The sequence below is a fragment of the Sorex araneus genome, chromosome 2 (genome assembly GCF_027595985.1).
Source record: "Sorex araneus isolate mSorAra2 chromosome 2, mSorAra2.pri, whole genome shotgun sequence".
Lineage (NCBI taxonomy): Eukaryota > Metazoa > Chordata > Mammalia > Eulipotyphla > Soricidae > Sorex > Sorex araneus.
Window position 1 is genome coordinate 34,877,728 of NC_073303.1, and position 27,870 is coordinate 34,905,597.

The following is a 27,870-nucleotide window of genomic DNA, read 5'->3' on the forward strand; positions in this document are numbered from 1 at the left end:
TTTGATATTATAAATAAAAAATTTATTTAGAGCTTATATTGTTATTCGAGTAGAAAGTTTTTAACCACTATTAAACTGAAATTCAGAAATGTGGTCATTCTGTTGGACAATCTCTCTGGCAGAGGCATCTCCGAAAGCTGGGCTGATTCCTTAGGAATAGTTCTCCACATACGCGAAGGTCCTGTCCATCTTCTTCTGAGCTACTTACTGCACTGCTGCCGAGCCACGTTTTTTGGCCCCTGCTTCTTATTTTTTGGGAGTCTGAGTCTGAAATCTGCACTGGCTGGGTTGAACCTGGGAATTCTTCTGGTACCAGGAGTGCAAATATCCATTGTAGAAATCAGTAGCTGTCAGTTTTTTCCTGAGGATTACTGACTGGACACCGACCCAGCCATCCTACAGGGCAGAAGACAAACGCAGATGAGACGTGGCAAAACCAAGGACGTTTCTAATTTATAAAACACTAACCATGAGGTGCTGGGGCAATAGCACAGCAGGCAGGGCACTGGCCTTGCACGAAGTCAACCCAGGTTCAATCCCTGTTCCCCAGAATGGTCCCCTGAGCCCCACCAGGAGTGATCCCTGAGCACATATCCAGGAGTAAGTCATGAGCATAGCTGGGTGTGCCCAAACCAAAAAAATAAATAAAACATTTATCATGGAAACCAGCGTATCAACAAATCCTTACTAAATGACTAGTTGCAAACAGCACTATGCTATGTAATGGAATATGGGGTGCTGGGAATCGAACCCGGGTTGGCTGCATGCAAGGCAAACACCCTAGCTGCTGTGCTATCACTCCAGCCCCTGTAACGGAATAGTTTAACTTAAAAAACTTATTCCCAAGAAGTGATTAACAGAAATACAGAATTGGAGAAAGCTTTTCAATTTAAAGGGAGAAGAACAAAAACCAGTGCTTTACAGCTTTCAGAGTTTGTCCATGTACCTTTATTTTGTTTTCTGGGCCATACCCAGCCGTGCTCAGGAATCACCCCTGGTGGTACACGGGGCACTAGAGTGTGTTGGGGATTATACTGGAGTTAGCGTCGGACAAGGAAAGCACCCTCTTCTCTGTGCTATCCCAGCTCATGTCCACGCATCTTATTGTGATGGATCTAGTATCATCTCCATTTCAGAAACGTGATACTCAGGAGGAGGCGAGTGATCTGCTGTGACACAATGCTGAGATTCAAACTCACATGTTCCGAGACATCCAGCTGCTTCTTTCACAGCAAACTGAAGACTCGGAATATATACAGACCCAGACAGGGAGAGCAAGACATACACACTGGGGTCACAGCGCTGCCTTGTATGTGGTCAACCTGGGCTCAATTTCTGGCATCCCAAATGGTTCCCCAAGCACCATAAGGAGTAACGCCTGAGTGCAGAGCTGGCATAATCCCTGAGCACAACAGGTGTGGCCCAGATGTCCTCCCCGCCCCGCCCCCCAGCACTAGAGATACTCAATCTTCTTTCATTGTTTGAACATAATAGTAATGCCTTGGAAAAACATTATTTTCAATAATTAGAAATTATGATTAGAAAATGAGACTACCATTGGCTTCATTTGATGGGATAGTAGTTGAGTGAAGAAAGGCTTCATCAAAAAATAGCAAGTGATACAAAGTATAAACTCAGAAAAACAGAATTTAAAACTTAAGGGAAAATGTACCTTGCAACCGACCAGGAGTATCTGTGACTTTCTGTGGTATATTATAGACCCTGGAATGACAGCCTGTCCAGTTAACTTTGCATCTAAGAAAGTTGGGGAGGGGATATGAGAAGAAAGAATATAATTACGGAACCTCACAGGTGGTGCTGAAAAATCAAACCCCGTCTTGGGAGGCACAGGAGAGGGTAATAGAGTGGTCCCCGCACCAACAAGGGTGCATGGCGCTGTGTGCGTGTGAAACTAAGGGAAAGCTTCCCTCTCACTGAAGTTACTGGGGCAGTGTCACCTCCCCAGAGCTCGGCCTAGAAAGTTGAATATAGATTTTTTGATCCTTTGGGGGAGAAACTAGCTGCCAGTGGAAAGGATGCTTATTAGGCTCTACTCTGGCCTTTCCCCCTGTGAACAAGCAAAATTCCTGGCATTCCGGGGAAACTCAAGCTCCTTCTGTCTGGTATGGGCTCACTCAGGGGTTGCTCGGCTACCACCCACCACCATGGGCGGCCCTCACAGGCCGGGAACTGTGGTGTCAGGGCAGGTGACTCCCGGACTAGTGAGTGCTCAATCTGAGGCCTAAGGCCTGCTGGGTGCTGCCAGGATGTTTCAAGAGTAGCACACAGACAGAGGGGCCACGGCACCACAGGAAGGAAATGAGTCACAAGGGGGGCCCACAGCTGGGAAACAAGGCTCTTTCATTCTAGAACTTTTCATTATGTTATTTACCAAAATCAACTGAACCAAGTCAGTCTGTACTTGTGGGTGGCTGAAGAGCTTAGAATGGGAGTGAGCAATGTCCTCGGCCTACTCCTAGGTTTTTCTGAAGGTTAAAAGAGAAAAAACAGCCCAGCGGGACAGTGAGCTAAATAACAAGCCAAATTCTAACTTTTAGAGAATGTGACCCGTGGGGAAATATATTTTCAAAGAGGAGACAGGGAAACTGTCTGTCAGCTACTCGGGAGTTGGTACCGGTGAGGACTGAACTCTCAACTTCTACCAAATCCAGAAGTTTGACGACGGTATCCATCCAGAGTGTCTGCAACGGGACCTGCAAATAAAATTAAAGATATGATCAAGGAATACACTCGGCCCTAAAAACACTGTTCATTAATTTGTTCTGGCTTCTCTCTCAACCTACATAGAAACTGGAGATTCCATCTCTGATTTATGACACAGAACATAAACCTGATCCTATGTACCAGCTCCTGGATATGTAAGTATCAATGTGTTAAACACTTTAAAATCAATGTTTGTATTTTATTAGTACTTTAAAAATTAATTCTGGAGCTGGAGTGATATAGCACTGTGGGTAGGGCGTTTGCCTTGCATGCGGCCAACCGGGGCTCGATTCCCAGCATCCCATATAGTCCCCTGAGCACCTCCAGGAGCGATTCCTAAGTGCAGAGCCAGGAGTAACCCCTGAGCTCGCCAAGTGTGACACAAAAAGAAAAAAAATTAATGCTACTTACAACAATGCAAGCATAACAGCAATTATGCCTAAATAATTTAGAAGGTACTCCTTCCTCCTATCCTGAGGTAATCACTGTTAACACACACAAACAAACACACGTGCACACAGACACACCCAACAGTGCTCATGGCTTACTTCTGGCTCTGTGTTTAGGAATCACCCATGGCAGTGCTCAGGGGACCATAGGGGATGCTGAGGATTGAATCTGGGTTGGCAACATGCAAGGTAAGCGCCCTCCTCACTGTACTGCATCTCTAGCCATAACAGCTAACGTATTTTTTTAAAATGTAATGCTGGAGTGTTGCTATTTATTCAGCATTGATGAAGCTGATTGAATTGGACATGAACTCCTCCCTCCACCAGTGCACATTTCCCACCACCAATGTCCCCTGTTCCCCTACCACCATCCCCCAACACCCCACCACCTCACCTCCAGCCTCCCTCTACGGGAGGCACTTTCTTCCCTTCTTGCTCTCTCTCTTTCCTTTTCCTTCTGTGGATTATGGTTTGCAGTACAGGTGCTAAGAGGTCATGGTGTTTGTTCAGGGCATTTGGTATTTTTATCGGGACGGTAATGCTGGAGTAGATTTTCAATTGGGTGGCAGCTTTGGGGTATGGATGTGACTGCCAAGGCTTCAGGAAGTACAGGGAGGTGGGGGGAAGTAGCCTATCCCAACCCCGAGAAATCCTGGAGATTTCAGTCACAAAACCCACATACCAGAATTTTCAGCAGATTATATCTTGGTGAGGTCCATCCTGAGATAGTGGAGTCAGGCTGGGGGTATGGCAGTGATTTTGGATTGTGGAAGCAAGTGGCTGCCAGGGGCCCTGCTTGGGTGGGCACTAGGCCAACATGTCCGTCCCCCTCCGATTTAACCCGGTCTGTTTAGCCATGCATGGGTCCAAGATTAATTTGGTTCAAGATTAACTGTGGCTTTTGATCTCTTTTGAATTTATCTCTGGGTCTCTGAAATAAGGCCAATAAATGAGCTTCTATAGCTGAGCTGGAGGTGGTTTGTGGGAGTGGCTCCCACATATCTAACTTTTTGCCGTTTAATTTCTTGGTAAACTTGGCCCCAAGTTGTTGGGGTCTGTCCAAAGGCACAGAGGCAATTTTGGGGGTATCAGGAAGCCTGAATGCACCATTAAGCTGCTGAAACACTCGCCCCACAGGTACAGGTTGACCTGTTGGTGGCACCATACCCCTGGAGTTAGTGTATTTATCTGTATTTTCACACAAACACTGTTGTCACATAATCTAGAATGTACTGTTTTACAAGTAACTTTTTTTTGGGGGGGGGCTTTTTTGGGTCATACCCGGTGACGCTCATGGGGTTATTCCTTATTCTGCACTCAGGAATTATTTCTGATGGTACAAGGTAAACCCCCTAGCTGTCACTATTGCTTTGTCCCCCAGGTTTTAATTTTTAGTAGTTTTTTTTTGTTTTGGGCCACACCCAACAATGCCTGGGGCTTACTCCTGGCTCTGCACTTGGGAATTACTCCTGGCAGTGCTCAGGGGAGCAAACGGGATGCCAGGGGACCATACGGGATGCCGGGAATTGAACCTGGGCCGGGCAAGGCAAATGCCCTACCTGCTGTACTCTTGTTCCAGCCCCACAAGAAACTTTTTCATCTAGCCATGGAATATGGAGAACTTCTCATCAGTATGTGCTTATCTATTCCACATCTTTTCTCTTCTCTATAGCAGTCTATTTTTGTTGTTTTGTTTTTGGGCCACATCTAACAGTGCTCAGGGCTTACTCTTGGGTCTATACTCAGGAATCACTCCTGACAAGTTCAGAAGACCATACGGGATACCAGGGCTCGAACCCAGGTTGCCTGTGTACAAGGTAAATGCCCTAGCTGTCCATTATTGCTTTGTTCCCCAGATTTTCATTTTTATTAGTTTTTTGTTTTGGGCCACACCCAGAAATGCCTGGGGCTTACTCCTGGCTCTGCACTTGGGAATTACTCCTGGCAGTGCTCAGGGGACCAAACAGGATGCCAGGGATTAAACCCAGATTGGTCATGTACAAGGAAAGTGCCCTACCCACTCTCTGGCCTTTGGAGATTAGTGGTTTTAAGTAGACCAAGTAGGTTGAAGAACATCAATATGCTTTTCCCTAAGTGAATGAATGAATGAAAACCATCTGCTGAGTCTCAAGGAGCCTAAGGTACTTTCCACATATTTATGAGCATTTTACTTGTTTCTCTGAAAACTGCTTATGTATTCTTTTTACCATTAAAAAAAAAAGAGTGATAGTACAGCAGGTAAGGTGTTTGCCTTGTACACAGTCAAGCCGGATTTGATCTCTGGCTTCCCATATGGTCCCTCAAGCACCACCAGGAGTGATTACTGAATGCAGAGAACCATTGATGTGGTCCCCAAACAAAATAAAAAAAAACCCACCCCAAAACAGAAAAAAGTAAAATAAAAAGCAAGGAGCACAGAGGTTAAAGCACTTGCCTTGCACGTGGCCAAACTCAGTTCAATTCCCAGCAGCATGTGGGCCCAGGAGCATGGCTGGGTGTAGCCCTGAAGATTCCCCAGCACTGCTGGGGTGACTAGATTATCCTGACACCCTCAGGACCCACACTGACCTGCTGCACAGCAGCCAAGACTGCTGGGACAAGCTCTGGCCTGCTGGAACACAACTGGGGGAGTCCCAGGTAGCCCCTGAAAATAAAGAGGGCGCTTTCTGAAATGCGTTTGTTTCAAGATTTGAAAATCAAGAATGAAATGAACCTGAAAATAGCCTTATATTCTGGGTCATACCCAGTGATGCTCAGGGCTTACTCCTGGCTCTGCACTCAGGAATCATTTCTGGAGGGCTTGGGAGACCATACTGAGTGCTGGGGACTGAACCTGTGTCAGTTTTGTGCAGGGCGAGCTCCCTACCCACTGTGTTAGGCCCCAGAAAACAGCCTCGCATGTCATACTTTCATGGTGCGGCGACTCTTTCTTCTGCTCCCAATAAAATTATGAAAACATTTTCAGATGTGTAACCTTTTTTCTTTTACAGACTCCAACATCCTTAAAAACCATGCATACTGACAGGACAAGACAGTTCTCATCCTGAGATCAAGTTCTCTCGCTGCGTGACCAGAACAGGGCAGAGAGAAAGGAGCGTAATGACAGCCAGCGCCTCACCCATCATGTCTGCAGACATCTGGGGGTGTCCGGCCTCCGGAGATCTGGGGCTCATGGCGGTTCTTGGCCCATGGACACAATGCAGAGGCCCGAATGGGCGACCCAATGGTGCTGGGTGGGCTCCAGGACATAGCTGGTGGTGCTCAGGGGTCTCTAAGCAGCACCCAGGATGCTTGGGGACTGCACCAGGTCAGGAACAAGCTAGACAAGCATTGGAAGCACTGTACAACCTCCTGTTCCATGTCTGCAGACACTTTAACTCCATTTACCTCCTTTTACCTTGACACTTGCAAATTTGATCAATGCCAGAGGTTATAATAGAAGCCAATGCTCCTGGGTTAATTAACTGTCAGTTTGAAAAATCAAATCTCACTTTCTGGGGTCCACATGGTTGCTCAAAGAGTTTTGCATGCTTGAGGCCTGGGTTCGAGTCCCAGCACCACGTGACTTCCCAAGCACCACTGGGAGCAACACCCAGGTACCAAGAGGGAGTGGACCCCCAGAAAAAAATCCAATCTCTCCTCTGCTTCCATGTCCTCATTCTGTTAGAACATAAGCTTTCGCTTGTAGAGGGGCGGTGAGGCAGACGAGAACAGCACCTGGACAGGGCAAGCCTCTGAAGAACCCGTCTGTTCCCCAGAGTCTGGACTGCATGTATGCACACCAACGAGGGCACCTGGTTTCTCCACATCCTCCACAAGTCACTGCGATTTACATTCTGGTGAGCCCGCAGGGATGGAGCAGTGTCTCAGTGTAGTGTTAACTTCCAGTTCCCTAATGACTGAAGGAGTTGGTCAGATGTTCCTAAGCTTGTCGGCTGTTTACTTATGTGTTATCTTGTGAGGAATGCTTACTCAGAGCCTTTGTTCATTTCCTAATCAGGTTATTGGCCGAACTGCTGCAGTTTTAAGAATTCTTCATATTTTTGTCATGACATTTGCTTATACATGGATGGACATGGAGAGTATCATGCTGAGTGAAACGAACCAGAGGGGGACTTAATTACTAAAATACAAGAATCCCAAAAGTGGGCGACCGCTTTCGTGACCACGCAACATCACATGCTCTTTGTTATCAGCAATAGAAAACATATGCTCTAATGACGCCATTTCGACAGGTCTGATTGTTGGGGGGAAAAGTCCAAATAATGATAGTGGGTTTTCTCGTGGTGTCCACCATTCTCCAGAACTCACAACCCAGAGGTACGAGCTTGTGGTGACGTGGTGCGAAAGAGATCATGGGATGGGGGTGTTACCGGCACGCTCTCTGCCCAGATGAGATCCGGGGCAGCTGTGCACGACACGGCCCCTCTGCTCCTTAAAGACTATGATCCGGGAGGTCTACTAACCCATTTTGGCACCCAGAGACTTATAGAAATGCATCTAGACTGTAAACTGAGCTAAAACAACAGAAATCCAAAAGCGTGCAAGCTCCTATAATCTTCATTCTCAGCAATGGAAAACAAACTATGAAATGATGCCTTTTCACCAGGTTTGATTGTTGGGGAAAAATTCCAAATAATAATAGTCAGTTTTCTGTTGAAATATTGAATGTATCCAAAGTATAGAGAGAATAAAGTGAAGATCATTAGCCACTCAGGTGCGGGGGAGGGGGGAAGTGTGGGAGGGGGGTATATTGGGGTTCTTGGTGAGGGAACAGGTGCACTGGTGAAGGGATGGGGGTTTGACCATTTTATGACTGAGACTTAAACTGAGACTGAAAGCTTTGTAACTTGTCACGGTGATTCAATAAAATAAAATTTTTTTTAAAAAGTGGGTTTTCTGTCAAAAATTGAATGTAATCAAAGTCAAGAGAGAATAAAGTGAAAATCATCTGCCACACAGGCAGGGGGGAGTGGGAGGAGGGACAAGCTGAGGTTCTTGGTGTGGAACATGTGCACTGCTGAAGGGATGGGTTTTTGATCATTGTATGACTGAGACTCGATCCTGAAAGTCCTGTAATTGTTCTCACGGTGATTCAATAAAATAAATAAATAAATAAATAAATAAAATGAAAGTAAAACTTAAAAAAAAAATGAGTCAGAGGGAAGAGAGACAGAATGATTGCACTCATTTGCGGAATATGAGAAAACACAGTATGAGAATAAAACCCAAAGACAGTAGATACAAGGACCAGGAGAACTTGTCCATATCAGGAAGCTGCCACAGAGGGGCAGGGGGAGGGCAGTTAGGACAGAGAGAGGACCACCATGACAATGATAACTGGAAATGATCACTCTGGACAAGAACTGCTGGCTGTAAGGCGCTAAAGCGAGACATAGTAACCTTTCAGTAACAGTCAAACCACAGTACTACAACCCAGGGGGGTGTGGGGAGGAAGAAAAATGTCTGCTACAGAGGCAGACTTGGGGCTGGTTGGGAAGAAAATTTGGGACACTGGTGGTGGGAAATGTGCACTGGTGAAGGGACAGGTGCTGGAACATTGTATCACTGAAACCCAATCATAAACAACTTTGTAACTGTGTATCTCACAGTAATGCAAATTAAAAAATAATTCTTTATATTTTGTAGATACTAAGCCCTGAACAGATATGTAATTTATAAACACTTTACCCCATGATATAGGTAGCTTTTCCATTTCCTTTCTTTAGTTTTAGAGTTAATAAACAGTAAAGAAGGTCTAAGTAAATAAAAGATCTCTTATGTTCATGAATTGAAAGGCAGTATTATTAATATGCAATTATTCTCCAAATTAATCTATAGATTAAATATTGTTCTTACAGTTGAATTCCTTGTAGACACTGACCAGCTGACCTAAAATTCATATGGGATCGCCAGAGACCCGGAAAACCTTGAAGAATAAGATTGGGAGGGGTCATACTTTCTGAGTTGAAAAGACAGATTTAGAGAGTGGAGAGACAGTACAATGGGTGAAGCACTTGCCTTGCAGGTCGAGCCTCCCAGATTCACTCCCTGAACCCTGAGTCAGGGGTAAGCCCTGAGCATCAACTGTTTGGCCCCCAAAACAAAAATCAGTAAGGGCCAGAGAGGTAGTACAGTGGGTAGAGCACTCGCCTTACACACAAATGAGCCCTGGTTTGATCCCCAGCACACTATACAGTTCCAAGACCTGTCAGGTGGAAGACCTGAACACTGCTGGGTGTGGCCCTAAAACCAAAATAATAAAGTAAAGAGTGAAACTCAATAGGGTCTGGAGTGATAGTACATGGGCAGGGCATTCGCCTTGTGCGGCAGACCCACAAATGACCTCTGATATCCCATATAGTCCCCAGAGCACTGCCAGGAGTAATTCTGAAGCGTAGAGTCATACATAAGTTACCCCTGAGCATTGCCAGGTGTGGCTCCCAAACAAATACACAAACAAAACCCAATAAATATGTCAAAGAACAGAGAAACTTACCTGGATGTTTTATCAAGCTATTCTAACTCTATAGACAGTGAGAACAGAAGAATTCAATTGTAAAAAAGAACCTCAGGGGGCTGAAAAGATAGCATAGTGGATAGGATCCCTGTCTTATGGACAGTCAGTCCTGGTTTGATCCCTAACACCACATGTGCTTCTAGGACTGCCACTAGAAGTAACCCCTGAGTACAGAGCCAGGAGTAACCCCTCAGCAGCCACAGGTGTGCCACTCACCCCACCCTCTCGCACAAACCAATCAAACAAAATAAACATAAACAGAAAAACCTGCTAGAAAAAAATTGGCTTAGGAGTTAAAAGGTTTAGTTTCGTCATTTAGTAGCTAGGCATTCCAAAGCTGCCCGTTCATTTTCATTCCCCTCATCTATGAAATGGAATAAAACTTGGTTATGGAAACTTCAAAATATATATTTAATGCACTCTGTGAATTTGAAGAGCTTTATACAAACAGTTTAATATTTAAAAAGTGAATTTTTTTTTTTTTTTTTTTTTTTTTTTGCTTTCTGGGTCACATCCAGTGATGCTCAGAGGTTACTCCTGGCTCATGCACTCAGGAATTACTCCTGGCGGTGCTCAGGGAACCATATGGGATGCTAGGAATTGAATTCAGGTCGGCCTCATGCAAGGCAAACACCCTACCTGCTGTGCTATTGCTCCAGCCCCTAAAAAGTGAATTTTAAGGGTTAGAGCAACAGTACAGCAGGAAGGGCACTTGCCTTGCAACCAGCAGACCTGGGCTTGATCTATAACATCTCATATGGTCCCCTGAGTACTGCCAGAGTAATTTCTCAGTGTAGAACCAGTGTGGCGGGAAAACAAAAAATGAATTTCAGATAAACAAAATAATCCAAAACAAAAACCCAAGCAGTTATGTGTTTACTAATATGGCAGAACCATTCACGATTGCCCAAAGGTGCAAATGACACAAATATCCATCAACATATAACTGCCACAACAATAGTGAGTTTTGTGTTGAAATACGGAACGTAATCAAGGTGAAGAGAAAATGAAGTGAAATTCATCAGTTATACAGTTGGGGTGGGGGACGGGGGTATACCGGGGATTTTGGTGGTGGAATATGGGCACTGGTGAAGGGATGGTGTTTGAATACAGTATAACTGAGACATAAACCTGAGAACTCTGTAACTTTCCACATGGTGATAAAATTAAAAAAAAAATAAAAATTAAAAAAAATATCCATCAACAGATTTAACAAAAACTGGGGCTGAAGAAATAGTACAGCAGGTTAGGCACTTGCCTTGCATGTGGGCAAACTGGATTCAGTCCCCAGCATCCCATATGGTCCCCTGAGCACTGCCAGGAGGGATTACTGAGAGCAGAGCCAGGGGAAACCGCTGAACACTGCCTGGTATGGCCCAAAACCCAAAAACAAAAACCAAAAAAACCACCCCCGAAGATTAACAAAAACAAAAATTTATTTTTGGGTTTTTGGGTCACACCTGGCGATGCTCAGGAGCTATTCCTATCTCTGCACTCACGAATTACTCATGGCGTGCTTGGGCAACCATATGGGATGCTGCGGGCCAAACCTGGATTGGCTGCATGCAAGGCAAAAATCCTACCCGATGGAGTATTAGTAAGACTCAAAAGGAACGACAGTCTGACATAGTGAACTCTATAGTGAAATCACACTGAGCGATGAGCTTGCATGACTGCTTGCATGTGCAGTACCTGGAAGCAGCAGGTTTCCAGAGATAGGAAGTAGACGAGAGGTTACTAAAAGGTGATGGGGTGGGGGACAAATGGTTGTTATGTTATGCACTTTTAGTAAAGTAAATTTTTACTAAATTTAGTAAAATTTAGTAAATTTTAGTAAAATTTACTAAAAATTTACTAAAAATTTATTTTAGTAAATACATTTTTGTTTTTTACACTCCACAGAGCTTGTAGGTTGCTGCCAGTTGTGCTCAGGGGACCATGTGGACCAGGGATTAAACATGTATTTTCTACATGCAAAGCACATACTCAGCCACTTAAGCCATATCTCTTGCCCGCCCCCCCCCCCCCCAATTTTATTATTATTATTTTTTTAAATACAATGATTTGGGGGCTGGAGAAATAGTATAGCAGGTAGGGTGTCCTGGGTTCAATTCCTGGCACCCAGATCTGGCATCCAGGTCCCCAGAGCACTCCATGTGCAGAGCCAGGAATAAGCCCTTAGCATGCCGAGTGTGGCACTCCAAACCAAAAATAAACAAATACAATGACTTAATTTTTGCATTCTTAGGTTCAGTGTATAAAAGAATCATCCTCAGCAAAGTATTTCTAAAATGAATCACACTTAAACACACAAACAAGTAAAACTGCAATCCAACTTTCAACTTACGATACTTCCGATGGCACGGTAAAGTCTGAGTATCTGTTCTGAAGTTTGTTCTTCCCATTTTACACAGCCAATACCAGCAGATATTTTAGGGGCTATAAGATAAATGCAACACAGGAAGGAATATCAGCCTCACTGTTCACAAACTGATCGTTATGAATGCGACATGACAGGTACAGGAGAATTCATTCTATCGTTCGCAACTTTACCCTACTATAAAAATAAAACATAAATATATAAGAAGAGATGGGTGAATTTCTTTGTAATTCATGAGTAGACTTTCAGACAATTCCATAAAAACAAAAACAAATAAAAAACAGAAGTATTTAAGAATTTATATTGTAAATATTTGTAGACCTATGTTTTAATAATATCTATTTATACATAATTAGATATCAGATTTACATGGGTAATTATTTCTATTATACTTAGGATTTTTTTTCTACTATAGCACTGTAGCACTGTCATCCCATTGTTCATTGATTCGCTCGAGTGGGCACCAATAACATCTCCATTTTGAGACTTGTTACTGTTTTTGGCATATCGAATATGCCATGGGTAGCTTGCCAGGCTCTGCTGTGCAGGTGGGATACTCTCGGTAGCTTGCCAGGCTCTCCGAGAGGGACGGAGGAATTGAACCCGGGTCGGCCGTGTGCAAGGCAAACGCCCTACCCACTGTGCTATTGCTTCAGCCCCATTTTTCTACTACAATTGTTTTTGTTTTGTTTTGTTTTTGGGACCACACCCGGCCATTGGTGCTTAGTGCTGACTCCTGGCTCTGTCTTCAGGGATCTCACTCCTGGCAGGTTAGGGGAACTATATTGGGTATTGGGGATTGAACCTTGATCAGCTACAAAACAAGTACCCTACCTGCTTTATTACCACTCTGGCCCCATAGATTTATATCCACAACATAAAGTACTCCCCAAAATTATGAAGACTGAAAAAACCTGACAGAAAAAGAGGCAGAAGATACAACAAACTTTTCTCAGAAAAACAAAATACATAAAGTCCTGAAATAAATGGAAAGACCCTCAAACTCCCTGAAGGGTGATGGAAATGAAAACTACTCCAAGACAAAAATTATTTATTCTATGAGATTAAAAGGTGATAAATGCATAAACTTCCCTGTGGCTCAGTAGTGAAGCAACTGAAAGCACGAAATCCCTAGGACCAAAGAAAAATCAACAAAACATCAACTTCTTTACAGTGGCATGTGTGAAGAAAGACGGGGTGGGGGAAAGATGGCAAAAGATGGGAAACAGAGTGAAGAATTTGGGCCGCTCCAGCAGGCACCACCAGCTGGAGATTGCTCCGGACCCCAGACCGGGCCCACAACACCGGGGTGCCAGACGGAGAAGGTACAGCCAGCACGCCCTCTCCAGATGGAGCCCCGCGACACTGAGCTTCTACTAACACAGCTCCGGTATGCGGGACTGGGACATCTCCAAGCTGCGCGGCTGCTTACGCGGCCTCTCGACCTTTCCTGATATACAAACTATATGCTCAGGAATGGCCACACCACCCCTGAGCGTCCATTATCCCAAAGGCACAGAAACCAATCTCAGAACGCAGGGGCTGCTGGCAGTTATACTCCTGGATTCTGAACTAAGTAAGATATGGCCCTGTGCAGCCCCCGGAGGGGAAGGGTTTCTGTCCCTTGGCCTTTTCCCCCCTGGACAGCATGGCGACCACCACTGTTCAGAACCAGTTGGACAGAGAGGTAGGAGTGTGCAGTGATGGGACGGATGCATGGGGAATCTTGTGATGGGGAAGGCAAAACCGGCCCTGCCTCCTGCCCAAATGAGACCCCGAGCGGTCGCCCATGGACAGCTCCTCCGCTCCTGAACAGCCATGATCCCAGCGCCACAGAAACCAATCTCGGAATGCAGCGGCTGCTGGCAGAAGTATCTCTGGACCTAACACCAGAAATCCAAATCTGGGTGGCTGCTTTCTCGACTGTGCAACATCTTATGCTCTTTGTTACCAACAATGGAAAACATACAATCTAATAATGCCATTCCGACAGGTCTGACTGTTGGGGGAAAAACTCCAAATAATGATAGTGAGTTTCCTGTGGAAAATTGAATGTAATCAAAGTAAGGAAAGAGTAAAGTGAAAATCATCTGCCACACAGGCAGAGGGGGAGTGGGAGGGGGGTATGCTGGGGTTATTGGTGGTGGAACATGTGCACTGGTGAAGGGATGGGTGTTTGAGCATAGTATGACTGAGACTCGATCCTAAAAGCCCTGTAAGTGTTCTCATGGTGACTCAATTAAAAAATAAATTAAAACAAATAAATTTAAAAATAAAAAATAAAATAAAATTTTGTTTTTAGCCAAAAGAAAACAAACAAACATGGGAAACAACCCAAATGTTTGCTAATAGAGGTCTGGTGAATAAATTATGACATAGCCAAACTGTCAGACTGTTATTAAAAAAAGAACAGGAAGTTTGTTATTAATAATGTTCTGAGAATGGGAAAGTGACTCAAAAGGCCAGAACATGTTCTGCACAGGGGAAGTTGGGGTTCAATCCCTGGCACCACACGTCAAGCACTGCTGGGAGTACCCTAAAACCCAAAAACAAACAAGAGAAGGAAAACAAAGGAGCTCAAAGTAATAAAAATTTACCTATAAAAAGGAAGAAAACAGGACTGTGGAATACCGGATAGAATAAAATTTCTCAGAATATAATACCTTTTCCACATCTAACATGAGGGACTGGAACAATAGCAGGGAGAGCCGGGTGTTGGCCCTGCATGTGGCCGACCCTGTTCAATCCCCAGCATCCTAACAGCTCCTTGAGCACTGCCAAGAGTGATTTCTTTTTTTTTTTTAATTCTTTTATTGAATCACCATGTGGAAAGTTACAAAGCTTTCAGGTTTAAGTCTCAGTTATACAATGCTCAAACACCCATCCCTTCACCAGTGCACATATTCCACCACCAAGAATCACGGTATACCTCCCCCCTTCCCCCCACCTCCCCAGCCCCCGACCCCGCATGTGTAACTGGTAAATTTCACTTTACTTTCATTACATTCAATATTTCAACAAAAAATTCACTATTATTGATTTGGAGTTTGAAAAGAAAGCATTTGATAATTTGTTTTCCATTGCTGAGAATGAAGATATATGAGGTCAGGAGGCGCACTAGCAGAAGCACAGTTTTGGATTTCTGTATTTTAGTATTTTAGTAACTAAGTCCAGAGAAATGTCTGCCAGGAATCGCAACATTGTAAACTTGTACCTCTCAGCTACTTTATATTCCACATATGAGTGCAATCTTTCTATATTTGTCTCTTTCTTTCTGACTCATTTCACTCAGCATGATACTTTCCATGTTGATCCACTTATATGCAAATTTCATGACTTCATGTTTTCTGACAGCTACATAGTATTCCACTGTGTAAATATACGAGAGTTTCTTTAGCCAATCATCTGTTTTCAGGCACTCTGGTTTTTTCCATATTGTGGCTATTGTAAACAGAGAGGCAATGAACATGGAAATGCAGATGCCATCTCTACTATACCGTTTTGCCTCTCCGGGATATATTCCCAGGAGTGGTATTGCTGGGTCAAATGGGAGCTCAATTTCTAACTTTTTGAGAATCGTCCATATTGTTTTCCAAAAGGGCTGAACCAGTCGGCATTCCCACCAGCAGTGAAGGAGAGTCCCTTTCTCCCCACATCCACGCCAACACCGGTTGCTTTTGTTTTTTGGGATGTGGGCCAGTCTCTGTGGTGTGAGATGATATCTCATTGTTGTTTTGATCTGCATCCCCTGATGATTAGTGATGTTGAACATTTTCTCATGTGCCTCAAGAGTGATTTCTGAGTACAGAGTCAGAAGTAAGTCTTGAACACTGCTGAGTATGATGCCAAAACAAACAAAAGTTCCAACTTTTTAGTCAGATAAATGTTCTATAAAATAAGGTTTAGCCAAAAGGGAGTTACAAACAACTCTGAAAATCAAAACCAAACAGACAACAACCCTTGCTATCCATCGAATTAGACAACAAAATCCCTGGGTAAAAATAATCACCCCCCCCCTCCCGGGGCTGGAGCGATAGCACAGTGGGGAGGGCGTTTGCCTTGCATGCTACCGACCCAGGTTCAATTCCCAGCATCCCACATGGCCCCCTGAGCACCGCCAGGAGTGATTCCTGACTGCAAAGCCAGGATTAACCCCTGAGCATCGCCGGGTATGACCCAAAAAGCAAAAATAATAATAATAATAATAATCACCCCTAGCAAGTGTTGAACATTCGTACTCTAAGCCCTGAGTGGGAAAAACTGAAAGGACAAAGGGAAAAATTTTTTTTTTAACTGCAAAAAAAAAATCTTAAATATTATTCTGTAGGTTTACTGTTTGCAAGAAATACTGGTATAACTTAGATATTATTATGCAGAGAAAATCATTAAAATTTTTTTAAAAATATTAATTTAACTAAAAATAATCAGTGTAGGAGAAAATTAAGAAAACTAGAATTAGAAGCAGAGGGCTGGAGAGATAGCACAGAGGTTAAGGCCCTGGCCTTGCAGGCAGCTGACACATGTTTGATCTCCTGAGCCCTCAAGGAGTGATCCCTGAGCACAGAGCCAGGAGTTAGCCCTGAGCATCACTGGGTGTGGCCCAAAAATTTAAAAATGAAAAATAAAATTATAAATATAATTCGAACTCAAACTTTTAAGTTTTATACACATGTGTGCGCACACACACACATATATAATGTCTTGCCTTTTCCACTAAGGCATGTTAGAATAAGCTGTTGCAGTGGACAGCTCCTAGATACCACCCCTGACAATGAACCACGCGAGATAGCGAGTTCCCATGGGAGTACGGTGAGCTCGGAACATCTTGTGGCAGAAAGCAAGGAAGCACTCAACACTGGCCGACGTGGGCGGGAGGAGGGTCAGAAGATGCCAATACCAACTCCAAGTTTCATAGTTTTCAGCTGCGAGGGATCAAACCCAGGGCCTTGCACACGTAAAGAATGTGCCTTCCCCACTCTACCCTGCTCTCCCAACCCAAAAGCCAATCTGGACGGGCTCCCACCCACTAAATACAACCAAAGATCATTCATGAGTGCATGCGATCAAAAGATTCTACTACCATAACTGAAGGATCTGAAAATTGATCAGTGAGAAATAAGAATCAAGAATCAAGCATTTATGCTGCCATATAAGCATTATTTATTATTATTATTATTATTATTAGTTCTTGGGTCACACCTGGTGATGCTCAGGGGTTACTCCTAGCTCTGCACTCATGAAATCACTTCTGGTAGTGCTCAGGGGACCATACAAGATGCCTGGATCGAACCCAGGTTAGCTGTGTGCACAGCAAATGCCCGCCCCGCTGTACTATCACTCCAGTCCCTCATTTTGTCTTTTTGTTGGTGGGGTCAGGTGCAGGGTGGAGGGTGTGTGCTCAGAGCTTACTTCTGTCTTTGCACTCAGGATTACTCATGGTCGGATGTAGGAGAGGGAACCTAGGTCAGCAAGCAGGAGCAGTTTGCCTCTGGGTTAAAGAGATGTTCACTATTTCACTCTCCATCACCTGATCTCTGTGGGGGGGCTGCTTGCTTACCGCTGGGGACTGAATACAGGCCTCAAGCACCTACTTACCACAGAGCCACAGGGCTGGTCTGTGTGGGGTTTTCTTCAAAATAAAAGGTAAGGAAAACTTTCCTGTATTTTCTGAGGGAAGGGGAGACCCCGCCAGCAATCTTGAGAAACATACAAGTTGGTGCTAAGCCTGGTCCCTGTCACTCACCATGGGTCACCCCCTCCGTGGGCTGAGGCTTCCCGCTTCTCACACTCTCAGGTAGACTCTTCAAAACTGAAATCAGCTTTAAAAAAAGAAGGGAGAGTGAGAGTAAGCCAGATGGAAACAGAAAACGCGCTACCATCAGCGCTACAGAATTGCCTACAGTCTGAAAGAGTTGTCGGCCTGGAGAGGAAGCAAATGGCTTTACACATCACAAGTTCCCCAAACTCGGTCCTCCCCGCCCTCGTCTGGCAGGTAGTGGGCATCAGAGCCTCAGAAAGAGTCCCTGTTCTGGGTTCGAATCCCAGCGCCGCCGCCTTCACTGTGGAAGTGGTTGTGCTCTGCCTTTGCTGGTCTGCATCCCTCAACATCTCATACAAAGAGCTGACGGCAAGATACTTCACGGGTTGGTTGGGAAAATGTAAAAGTCAGGGCTGGAGAGATAGCACAGTGGATGACGCACTTGCGGTACATGTGGCCAACCTGGGTTTGATCCCTGGAATTCCATGTGTTCCCTGAGTGGTGCCAGGAGTGACACCTAAGTGTAGAGCCAGGAGTAATCTCTGGATACTGCCAGCTGTGACCACCCCACCGCCCCCCCCCAGAAGAAAAAGCCCCCAAATCAGCCTAGAGAATCTGGAACAGTTCTGGCATCTAAGCCCGCACTTCAGTAGCGAGTGTCTAGGAACAGGGAACACCAGCGACAGGGAGTCAGGGCAATGTTTCCTCTGTAGAAAGAAGATGAGCAGTTCTGAGGACAGACGTCCAAAAGTTCCCTTACCACGCAGGGTACGCAGAACAGGGCCAGTGGGTGCAATGTCTGGAACCCAGCAAGGGAACGGGAGCAAAGTGACTCCAGGTGACCTCCAAAGTGACCCGCAGCTGATTCAGTCTGGACAGGACCCAAGACGCGGTTCAGCTGGAGGGGGAGGCTGGGGGCAGCCAAAAGACCACACTGTGGGGCCTTCTCTTGAATAGGAAACCCAGCTTCTTCTGAAAAGCCTTACTGATAGCTGCTCTGGGTAAATTCGTGAAGGTCTACCCAACATTACAAAAGCCAACCTACAATACCTATCAGAAACTGTTCTTTCCATCATACCCCCTGGGACACTCCTGGAATGCATGGAAAACCGTGAGACTTTGGAGAACTGTACCATGCTGGCACCCAGTCTTGACAACGCAGCTTCCAGTTCCTTTGCGGTGATCTTCGGTGGCACAGGAACTATTTCCTGCTTGAGAATTGGGCCTATATCAAACCTACCAAAAGAGTAAAAGAAAACAATGTGACTATGATTTCTTGCTTTTTTGGGTCACACCCGGCAGTGCTCAGGGCTCACTCCTGGGTTTGTGCTCGGGGATTACCCCTGGTGTGGGCACATGCAGTGGTAGCAGGGTTTGAACCCAAGGCCTCATGCTTGCCACATGGCACTTTAAACCACTGCATCTGTGGGGCTCCTGGTACATAGATTTTAATATGTTTGTTTCCTAAAGAAAAAAGCTTAAGGGGCTGGAGCGATAGCACAGTGGGTAGGGCGTTTGCCTTGCACGCGGCCGACCCAGGTTCTAATCCCAGCATCCCATATGGTCCCCTGAGCACCGCCAGGGGTAATTCCTGAGTGAAGAGCCAAGAGTAACCCCTGTGCATCGCTGGGTGTGACCCAAAAACCAAAAAAAAAAAAATTTAACTACAATGAAATGATTCAACAATCAGTAGTTAAGTAGTATGAAAAATCTATATAATTAAAGCCTACGGCAAAAAAATTATTGTCCATAGAAGTATAGTAAGAACATAAAATTTTTATTTCTAGGGGCGAGAGATAGTACAGTGGGTAAGGATCTTGCCTGAGCACTCTAGGAATGTCCCTGAGTGCAGAGGCAGGAGAAAGCATGAGCATTGCCCAAAACAAACAAACAAAAAATTTATTTTTCCTTTTTCAAAGGATGGTTTTATAGTCACTGGCGATAGACAGATACATGTATATTAGTGCTCTCCATGTCTTATATTTACAACCAGTTTGACAGGTACTAGTTACCTAAGTGGAAAATAAACTCTTAACATAAAAGTTTAATTTTGTGGCTCTAAAAATTCTATTTTCAACTAAAATAAAATTTATGTTTGATATCTAGTAAAATATTATTAAAAAGTGCAAGTATTCACATAAAATAAAGTGAAGGGTCTAACGAGTCACCTGAACACATTACCCAGATTTCCTCTCACTTTATGGCCCGAGGACAGAGCCGAGGCCTCACACACTCGAGGCTTGTTCCTATTAAGAGTCAGCACCCAGATTTTTAGAATAATCAGGTTTTATACTTTTGTTTCTTCTCCTCCTTATATTTTTTTATTCAATCACCATGAGACAGTTACAAAGCTTTCATGATTGAGTTTCAGTCATAAAATGATCACACACCCATCCCTCCACCAGTGTACATTTTCCACCACCAATGTCCCAGTATCCCTCCCCCCATCCCAGCAGTATGTTAAAGCAAATGCTGGGTATTGGGTTATTCACGAATCTGTGAACTGTTCTCCTCTATGAGAACAAAATGTGGTAAGAGGCAGAGACTGAATCAATCCTGGAACAAGTTTAGATAGTCATGTCTTAGACTCTTCAGTATGATTCCAAAAAACTAAATGTTTAAGACAATTAAGGACAATCTAGGACAGATTATGCTCAGAGATCATTCCTGGTGGGCTTGGAAGACCATAACTGGTGCTGGGGATTGAACCTTAGTCAACTGCATGCAAGGCAAACACACTACCTGTGTATTGTCGCTCCAGCCCCATCGGTCACAGAAATAAACACAGAAATCAAGGCCAAAAATATAAAGATTCTTAACTACTATCATCCAAAAATCCACCTCTCATTTACTCAATGCCTGCTATAGGAAATTCAGTTGCTAGTAATATAATGCCAATCATCAAGACAAAAATTTCACAAGAGGGCTGGAGAGGGTAGGGCACTTGCCTTGCAGGTGGCAAATGCGGATTCATTGTTGGCACCACACAGAGTGCCCCTGGCACTGCCAGGAGCACAGACCTGGAGCAGAGCGCCAGACATTGCTAGGAGTACCACCATGTGGCCCAAAATACCCAATCCAAACCAAAACCAAACGAGAAACACCAGTGGTTTTATGTCAGAAAGCAGGACAAAACAAAAGGGCTCCAAACCATAGAAATACTCAGGGTCCTTGCAGTTCGTGACCAGCATACAGCACGCTAGCTCTCCTCCTAAACTGTTATCACATTAAAAATGCGCCCCCCTCTACCCCCAACATTTGCTCTACCTTTTAGGTCTGATTTGCATAATGGTCACTCCGGTGACTGTGTCTCCGTGAAGCACTGTGTGGATGATGGGAGCTGGACCACGCCACCTGGGGAGGCAGCTGGGATGGACGTTGAGTATACCACTGGGTCAGAGAGGCAAAGACGACAGTGAGGGGTGAGGGGGCTGTCCAGTTACAGTGACATGTTCCTCACTGAACTACATGGCTACATGGCTCTGTTCCTCACCGAACTTCCCCAGAAATACTGGGAGTGCATCTGACATCTAATCTCAGGTTTAGTCTCTTACCATAAGGAGAACAATGTAACAAGTGAAAGAAAACACAGTAAGAACAACTCTTTTCCTTCCAGAGCACGAGAATTTTTTTTTTTTTTTGGTTTCTGGCGATGCACAGGGTTACTCCTGGCTCTGCACTCAGGAATTACTCCTGGTGGTGCTCAGGGGACCATATGGGATGCTGGGATTTGAACCCGGGTCGGCCGAGTGCAAGGCAAACGCCCTACCTGCTATGCTATCACTCCAGCCCCGAGCACGAGAATTTTTAAATAAAATTTGAAATGCATTTTTGCTACATGAGAACCCTATGGAAATGGAAAAATTTTAAGCCATTCACAAAATCATCCTCTCACTGTACTTAGTTTGCATATAAAATGCCTAAAACAAGCTTCCCAAAGCCTCACTGAATGATCAATTCTCCTTTGCTATTTATCCTAATACGCCTATGAGCAATTTAGAGTAATGTGCCTAGAGAATTTAATAATGTGTTTAGGGGAGCTAATAATCAATAATCATTAGCTGAGCGATGCCTCCATGTGTATACATTGGAGAAAGTGCATGTAAGAATCATACAGACGTGCTGGCATTTTTCTAAGTGCTAGATACATGAGAACTGTCAAGTAAACAGAAAAATAAATTTTGCTCTCAGAGTGGGAGATGAGTAATAAAACACAAAACACAGAAAGTCTGTTGGATGGTGCTTGGAGCCGTGGAAAACAGCAGACCAGCAGAGCGGAGGGGTCTGGGTGAGGGATTACACTTTTAGCAGTGGCCAGAGATAAGTGGTCAGTGGTAAGAAGACCCGTGGGGGGAACTTGATCAAAGACACAAGGAGGTAAAGGAATCAGCCACACGGGAGAAAAGCTTTCCAGACAGAGGGACCAGTAAGAACAAAGGTACTGAAAGGAGGATGTTCTGCACAGCTCAGGTTCAAGGCCCGAGGTAGGAGGACGGTGGGGGGGCAGCTGGGCCACAGTGAAGCTGGGTGACAGTGCAGGGAGAGGAGGCCAGAGGGCTGGGAGCAGACCAAACGTCATCAGCCAAAATAACAACTTTAAGTTTCATCCTGTGCAAGACAGAAATCGCCAGAGAATTTTTGAGCAGAGCAATATCATCTAGCTTATGCCCTGAAAGGATCACTCCGGCTTCCGGTGTCAAACGTCTGGCCTCTGGGGGCTGCAGAGATAGTACAGCGGGTGGGGCTACTTGATCGGTTCCATTCCCAGCACCGCATATGGTCCCCCAAACCCCCAAGGGGGACCGAGTGCAGAGCCAGGAGTCAGCCCTGAGCACAGCCAGGTGTGGCCAACTCCCGCCCCCACCTGCTGCAAAAGAAAAACAAGAACATTCTGGCTTTGGGCATGAAACTAAGCGCTGAGAGAAATAAAGACGGAGTCAGAAAGCCGGCACCGCACCACAGGGGAGAGGACACAGAGCTGGAGGTGTGACGAGCGAAGGAATCACTCGGGGACTCCAGGGTCTGAGATGCCCCAGTGCGGGGCTGAGGTGTTCAGAGATGCAGACTCGGGGAGCCCAGGGTTAGGCTGAAACTTTCCGGCATCTTTAAACATCCTGTGGCTGATGAGGCCTCCTTGAGGCATGGAGGATGCCAGGGCCATCAGGGCCTGGAGTTTGGGGCGAGACCTGAACTGGAAGGACCCATCTGGGAGTTACGGCACATCCAGGGACCTTATATGATGGGGCTGGCAGCACTCGATGGCACTAAAGCACAGACTTGGCCAGACCTCGAGGCAACGCCGTGAGGGAGAGAGGAAGCACTCCAGAGTTCGCTCGAGTGCGCCTTTGGATGTTCCGCTCAGGACCCGGGTTTCAATGCTGCCTAGCCTCATAAGGAACTTTCCTTACGAAAGACTTACTAGGGAAATTTAAGAATAAGATCCTCACTCAAAAGCCGGCCAAAGGAAGCCACCACACCCACGTCATAGTCTCCGGAGCCCACTTCCGGCCACTCGTGAACCAAAAGCTGAGACTGCTCGGCAAACTGCTTGACGGGCAGTCCCCGCGCGGACCGGCAGGGCACCGTCACCACCTCCAGCCTTTCGATCAACTCCTCCGCTTTGTTTTCCCTAGACGAAAAGGTTAGAAGAAAAGAACAGGGGTTAGGGTTAGTCTATGGCTCAAAACTAAAGATTTCTTCACATTCAAGAAGCATTTAAGAGGGGCTAGAGCAACAGCACAGCGTGTAGGGCATTTGCCTTGCACACGACTGACCCGGGTTCGATTCCCAGCATCCCATAGGGTCCCCCAGCACTGCCAGGAGTAATTTCTGAGTATAGAGCCAGGAGTAAGCCCTGTGCATCGGTGGGTGTGACCCGAAAAGCAAAAAAAAAGTAGTTAAGATTGTAAATGAGGGCCGGGCAACAGTGCAGTGGGGAGGGTGCATACCTTGCACATGTCCTGATCTGGGTTCGATTTCCAGCACCCCATATGGTCCCCTGAGCCCCGTCAGGAGTGATCCCTGAGTGCAGAGCCAGGAGCAAAAAGCCCTGAGCACCGCCAGGCATGCCCACATCCAACCCCAGCACCCCAAATATTAAATGACAACACTAGTGCAAAGTCCCAAGCAACACTGAGTGTGGCTCAAAAAGTACTATTACTACTACCAAAATCAGCGGGACCAAGACAGTACTTTTAAATTAAATTATTTTGAATGTAAAATTACGTAACAACTGGCTATGGTTTGATCAGAATGTTTTGTTTTTTTTTAAATTTATTCCTGGCTCTGTACTCAGGAATCTTTCATATGGGATGCAGGGGATTGAACCCAGGTCGGCTGTATGCAAGGCAAACGCCCTGCTATATTACTATCACTCCAGCCCCAGAATATTTCCTTCTGTTTGTCTCTGGGTCATACCCAAAGACTCAGCTGTGCTCAGTCTTCTGGCTCTGCACTCAGAGATCACTTCTGGTAAGTACAGGGTGCTGGAATCAAGACGGGTCAGCCGCATACAACGCAAATGCACCATCCATCTTACTATGACTCTGACTTCCAGAATGTTGGGCTTTTGTATGTGTGTGTAGGTGGGAGGGGCACGTTCAGGATTACTTGGGTTAGTCCTGGTTCCACACTCAGAAATCACCCCTGGTGGGCTCAGGTGACCATAGGAGATACCATGGATTAAACTCAGGTTGCCCACATGCAAGGCAAATGCCCTATCCACTGTATCTCAGAATTTTGGGACCTCAGAATTTTTTATTTTTGGGGGCTTTTTGGGTCACATCCGGCGATGCACAGGGGTTACTCCTGGCTCTATACTCAGGAATTACTTCTGGCAGTACTCGGGGGACCACATGGGATGCTAGGAATTGAACTCAGGTGGCCGTGTGCAAGGCAAACGCCCTACCTACTGTACTATCGCTCCAGCCCCATCCCAGAATTGTTTTAAATATAAAAAATACTTATTTTGGAGTCTCCTGATAGTTCTTAGGGGAAAACTCTGTGCCAGGGCTACTCCTAGTGGTGTTCAAGGACACTATGTGGTACCAGGTGTAAACTGGGATCAGCCATATGCATGGCAACCCCTGTCTTGTCTCTTCAGCCAAGGACAAAATGGTTTTAAGGGCTTCTTGTACAGACAGAAAAATATATAGCACACACATTTGCACTTGCAGAATTTATATACTGCTCCATATTTGTTTCTCTTAACAATGCTATATATATATATATATATATATATATATATATATATATGTGAGCCCTTTAAAAAATAACTGAATTGAGCTGGAATGATAGCACAGTGGGTACGGCGTTTGCCTTGCACATGGCCGACCCGGGTTCGATTCCCAGCTGGTCCTCTGAGCACCTCCAGGGGTAATTCCTGAGTGCAGAGCCAGGAGTGACCTCTGTGCATCGCCGGGTGTGATCCAAAATGCAAAAAAAAAAAAAAAAACCCAAAAAACAAAACTGAATTAAATATATACATGCATGGAACTGTACTGAAAAATATAAAACTGGAAACACAGTTGTTTCTAAAGACTCTGGTAACTCAGTACTAAGTTCACTGTACAGTCTTTTTTGGGGGGGTTGGGCCACACCTGGCGATACTCAGGGATTATTCCTAGCTCTGCACTCAGAAATCACTCCCGGCAGTGCTTGGGGGGACCATATGATGCCGGGGATTGAACCCTGGTCAGTCATGTGCAAGGCAAGAGCTCTCCCTGCTGTACTATGTCTTCAACCTCTTTCATTCTCTGTAAAGTCGCTGAATCTTGAATTTTGTACCCTAACCATGTTATCTTCCTTGACAAAGCTATAGGAGGAGGGCTAGGGAAATAGCACAGGGATTAACCTGACTGGCCCAAGTCGTCCCTAAATTCTACCAGGAGTGATCCCTGAGCATTCCCGGTGTGTCCAAACACCTCCCCGCAATTAAAAACTAAAAGTCAGGTACAAATATCTCCTAAGGGCATAACCCCACGGTAGTGCCCTACAAGCAGCGCTGCCAGCGCCCCCTCGCGGCTCATCTGTTAGCACGTTGCATGTGAGAGGCGTGGGTATAGTGAGATGAGGCAGTTTGTGCAGGGCACCCGTGCAGTGTTTGCAGCGGGATCTGGTAGAGCACTGACCGAGGAGTCCCCAAACAAAAGAGGAGCTGCCGAAGTCTCTGCGGGGAACACTTGAGGGAGATGACTGTAATGCGTGCGCTGTGTGTCAGGGGTGATCATTGTTCTGGGGGAATAAAAAAAACTGGCGCTGGGGGAAAAAAGAACAGTGCACATACGGGCGTGAAGCCTCCACCCAACTCTGAACGATCAGGACAAGTTAGATCTCAAATTTTTTTTTCCCCCCAACGAACAGGATTTACTGGACTTTAAGAGTCCTGAGAGTACAGCCAAGAATACCGATTAATAAATGAATTCCTTTGCACACAGTGTGTTTCCGGACTGTGCCTACATGTTAGCCAGAAAACGCTTCACCAGGGAGGCCAGTCAGTGAGACGTGGGTGTGCGGAGGGCTGCACGTGACCGGTCGGGAGGCCCGGAGCCTGGAAGGTGCAAACGAGAGGCCCGGGAGCGGCGAAAGGAGGCGGAGAGGAGCTAAGGAACGGGCCCCCTAGAGCCCCACGCCGGCCCGCTGACAACCTTGGGCGGCGGGGGGCCGGGACGAAGGTTATGTGTGCGGAGCGGCGCAGGGGCGGGGCGCCGGCGGCGCGTGCACCGGGCAGAGGCTGCGCGGTGAGCGCGGGTGTAGACCGCCCCGGACCCGAGCCGCCTCCCGCGGCACAGCGGCTCTCCCCGCCGAGGGCTCGGACATCGGCGCCCCCAGCATCCGGCTCCCCGCGCCCGGCCCGGTACCTGGCGGCGTGCAGCGCCCGCAGCGTCTCGCGGGCAAACTGGTCTGTGCCGAAGAAAAGTACTCGCCAGGGCGGCTTCTCGCGAACTCGGGCGGCCCGGCCGTCCTGCCCGCCAGCACCGCACAGCGCCCGCCACGGGGAGCCGGGGCTGCACCCCGCGCCCGCGTCGCCCGCCGCTAGCCCGCGCCCCCAGCAGCGCCGAACCAGCACCCTCATCACCTCCGCGGGCGGCGCACACTGCGCAGGCGCGCCCGTGCACCGCGCGCCTGATAGGCCGGAGGGGCGGAACTCGATGGGCGGGGCCTACCAGAGGGAGGCGGGGGCTCTGGGGGCGGGGCCTTGGGGGCGGGGCCTTCTGGGCGGGGCCTATCTGATTAGAGGCGGGGCCGTCTTTTTTTTTTAATTTTTTTTAAATTAATTAATTTATTTTTAATTCGTGAATCACCATGAGGGCACATTTACAGATTTATACACTTTTGTGCTTATGCTTCCCTCATACAAAGTTCGGGAACCCATCCCTTCACCAGTGCCCATTCTCCACCACCAGTAAACCCAGCATCCCTCCCACCCTCCCCGATCCCATCTCCCCCCACCCCACCCTGCCACTGTGGCAGGGCATTCCCTTCTGTTCTCTCTCTCTAATTAGCTGTTGTGGTTTGCAATAAAGGTGTTGAGTGGCCACTGTGCTCAGTCTCTAGCCCTCATTCAGCCCGCAACTCCCTTCCCCAATATAGCCTTCAACTACATTATAGTTGGTGATCCCTTCTCTGAGTTGCCCTTTCCCCAGAATGTGAGACCAGCCTCCAAGCCATGGAGTCAACCTCCTAGTACTTATTTCTACAATTCTTGGGTGTTAGTCTCCCACTCTGTTATTCTATATACCCTAGATGAGTGCAATCTTTCTATGTCTGTCTCTCTCTTTCTGACTCATTTCACTCAGCATGAAACTTTTCATGCCCATCCACTTAAATACAAAATTCGTGACCTCCTTTTTTCTGACAGCTGCATAGTATTCCATTGTATAGATGTACCAAAGTTTCCTCAACCAGTCATCCGTTCTAGGGCATTCGGGTTTTTTCCGGATTCTGGCTATTGTAAATAGTGCTGCGATGAACATACATGTGCAGATGTTGTTTCGATTATACTTTTTTGCCTCTCTGGGATATATTCCCAGCAGTGGTA

At 46.1% G+C, this 27,870-nt stretch overlaps 1 protein-coding gene across 1 annotated transcript; it reads right to left on the minus strand.

The window, feature by feature from the left end:
* On the minus strand, positions 1-26,930 carry MTFMT (mitochondrial methionyl-tRNA formyltransferase). The gene is made up of 9 exons (XM_055129192.1): positions 26,690-26,930; positions 23,251-23,460; positions 21,099-21,221; positions 18,965-19,067; positions 17,817-17,892; positions 12,041-12,132; positions 2,636-2,714; positions 1,673-1,755; positions 1-396 (listed from the first exon to the last, which is right to left on the minus strand). The coding sequence occupies exons 1-9, from the start codon at positions 26,902-26,904 to the stop codon at positions 247-249; spliced, it is 1,131 nt and encodes a 376-aa protein (XP_054985167.1). The 5' UTR covers positions 26,905-26,930; the 3' UTR covers positions 1-246.
* Between the last annotated feature and the right edge of the window lie 940 nt (positions 26,931-27,870).

Coding starts and splice junctions, on each gene's coding strand:
- MTFMT (XM_055129192.1), bottom strand. CDS start 26,904: ATGAGGGTGCTGGTTCGGCGCTGCTGGGGGCGCGGGCTAGCGGCGGGC. Junction 1,756..2,635: donor TGAGAGTTCAGTCCTCACCG/GTACCAACTCCC, acceptor CAACTTTCTTAG/ATGCAAAGTTAACTGGACAG. Junction 397..1,672: donor TACTCCTGGTCGGTTGCAAG/GTACATTTTCCC, acceptor TCTGCCCTGTAG/GATGGCTGGGTCGGTGTCCA.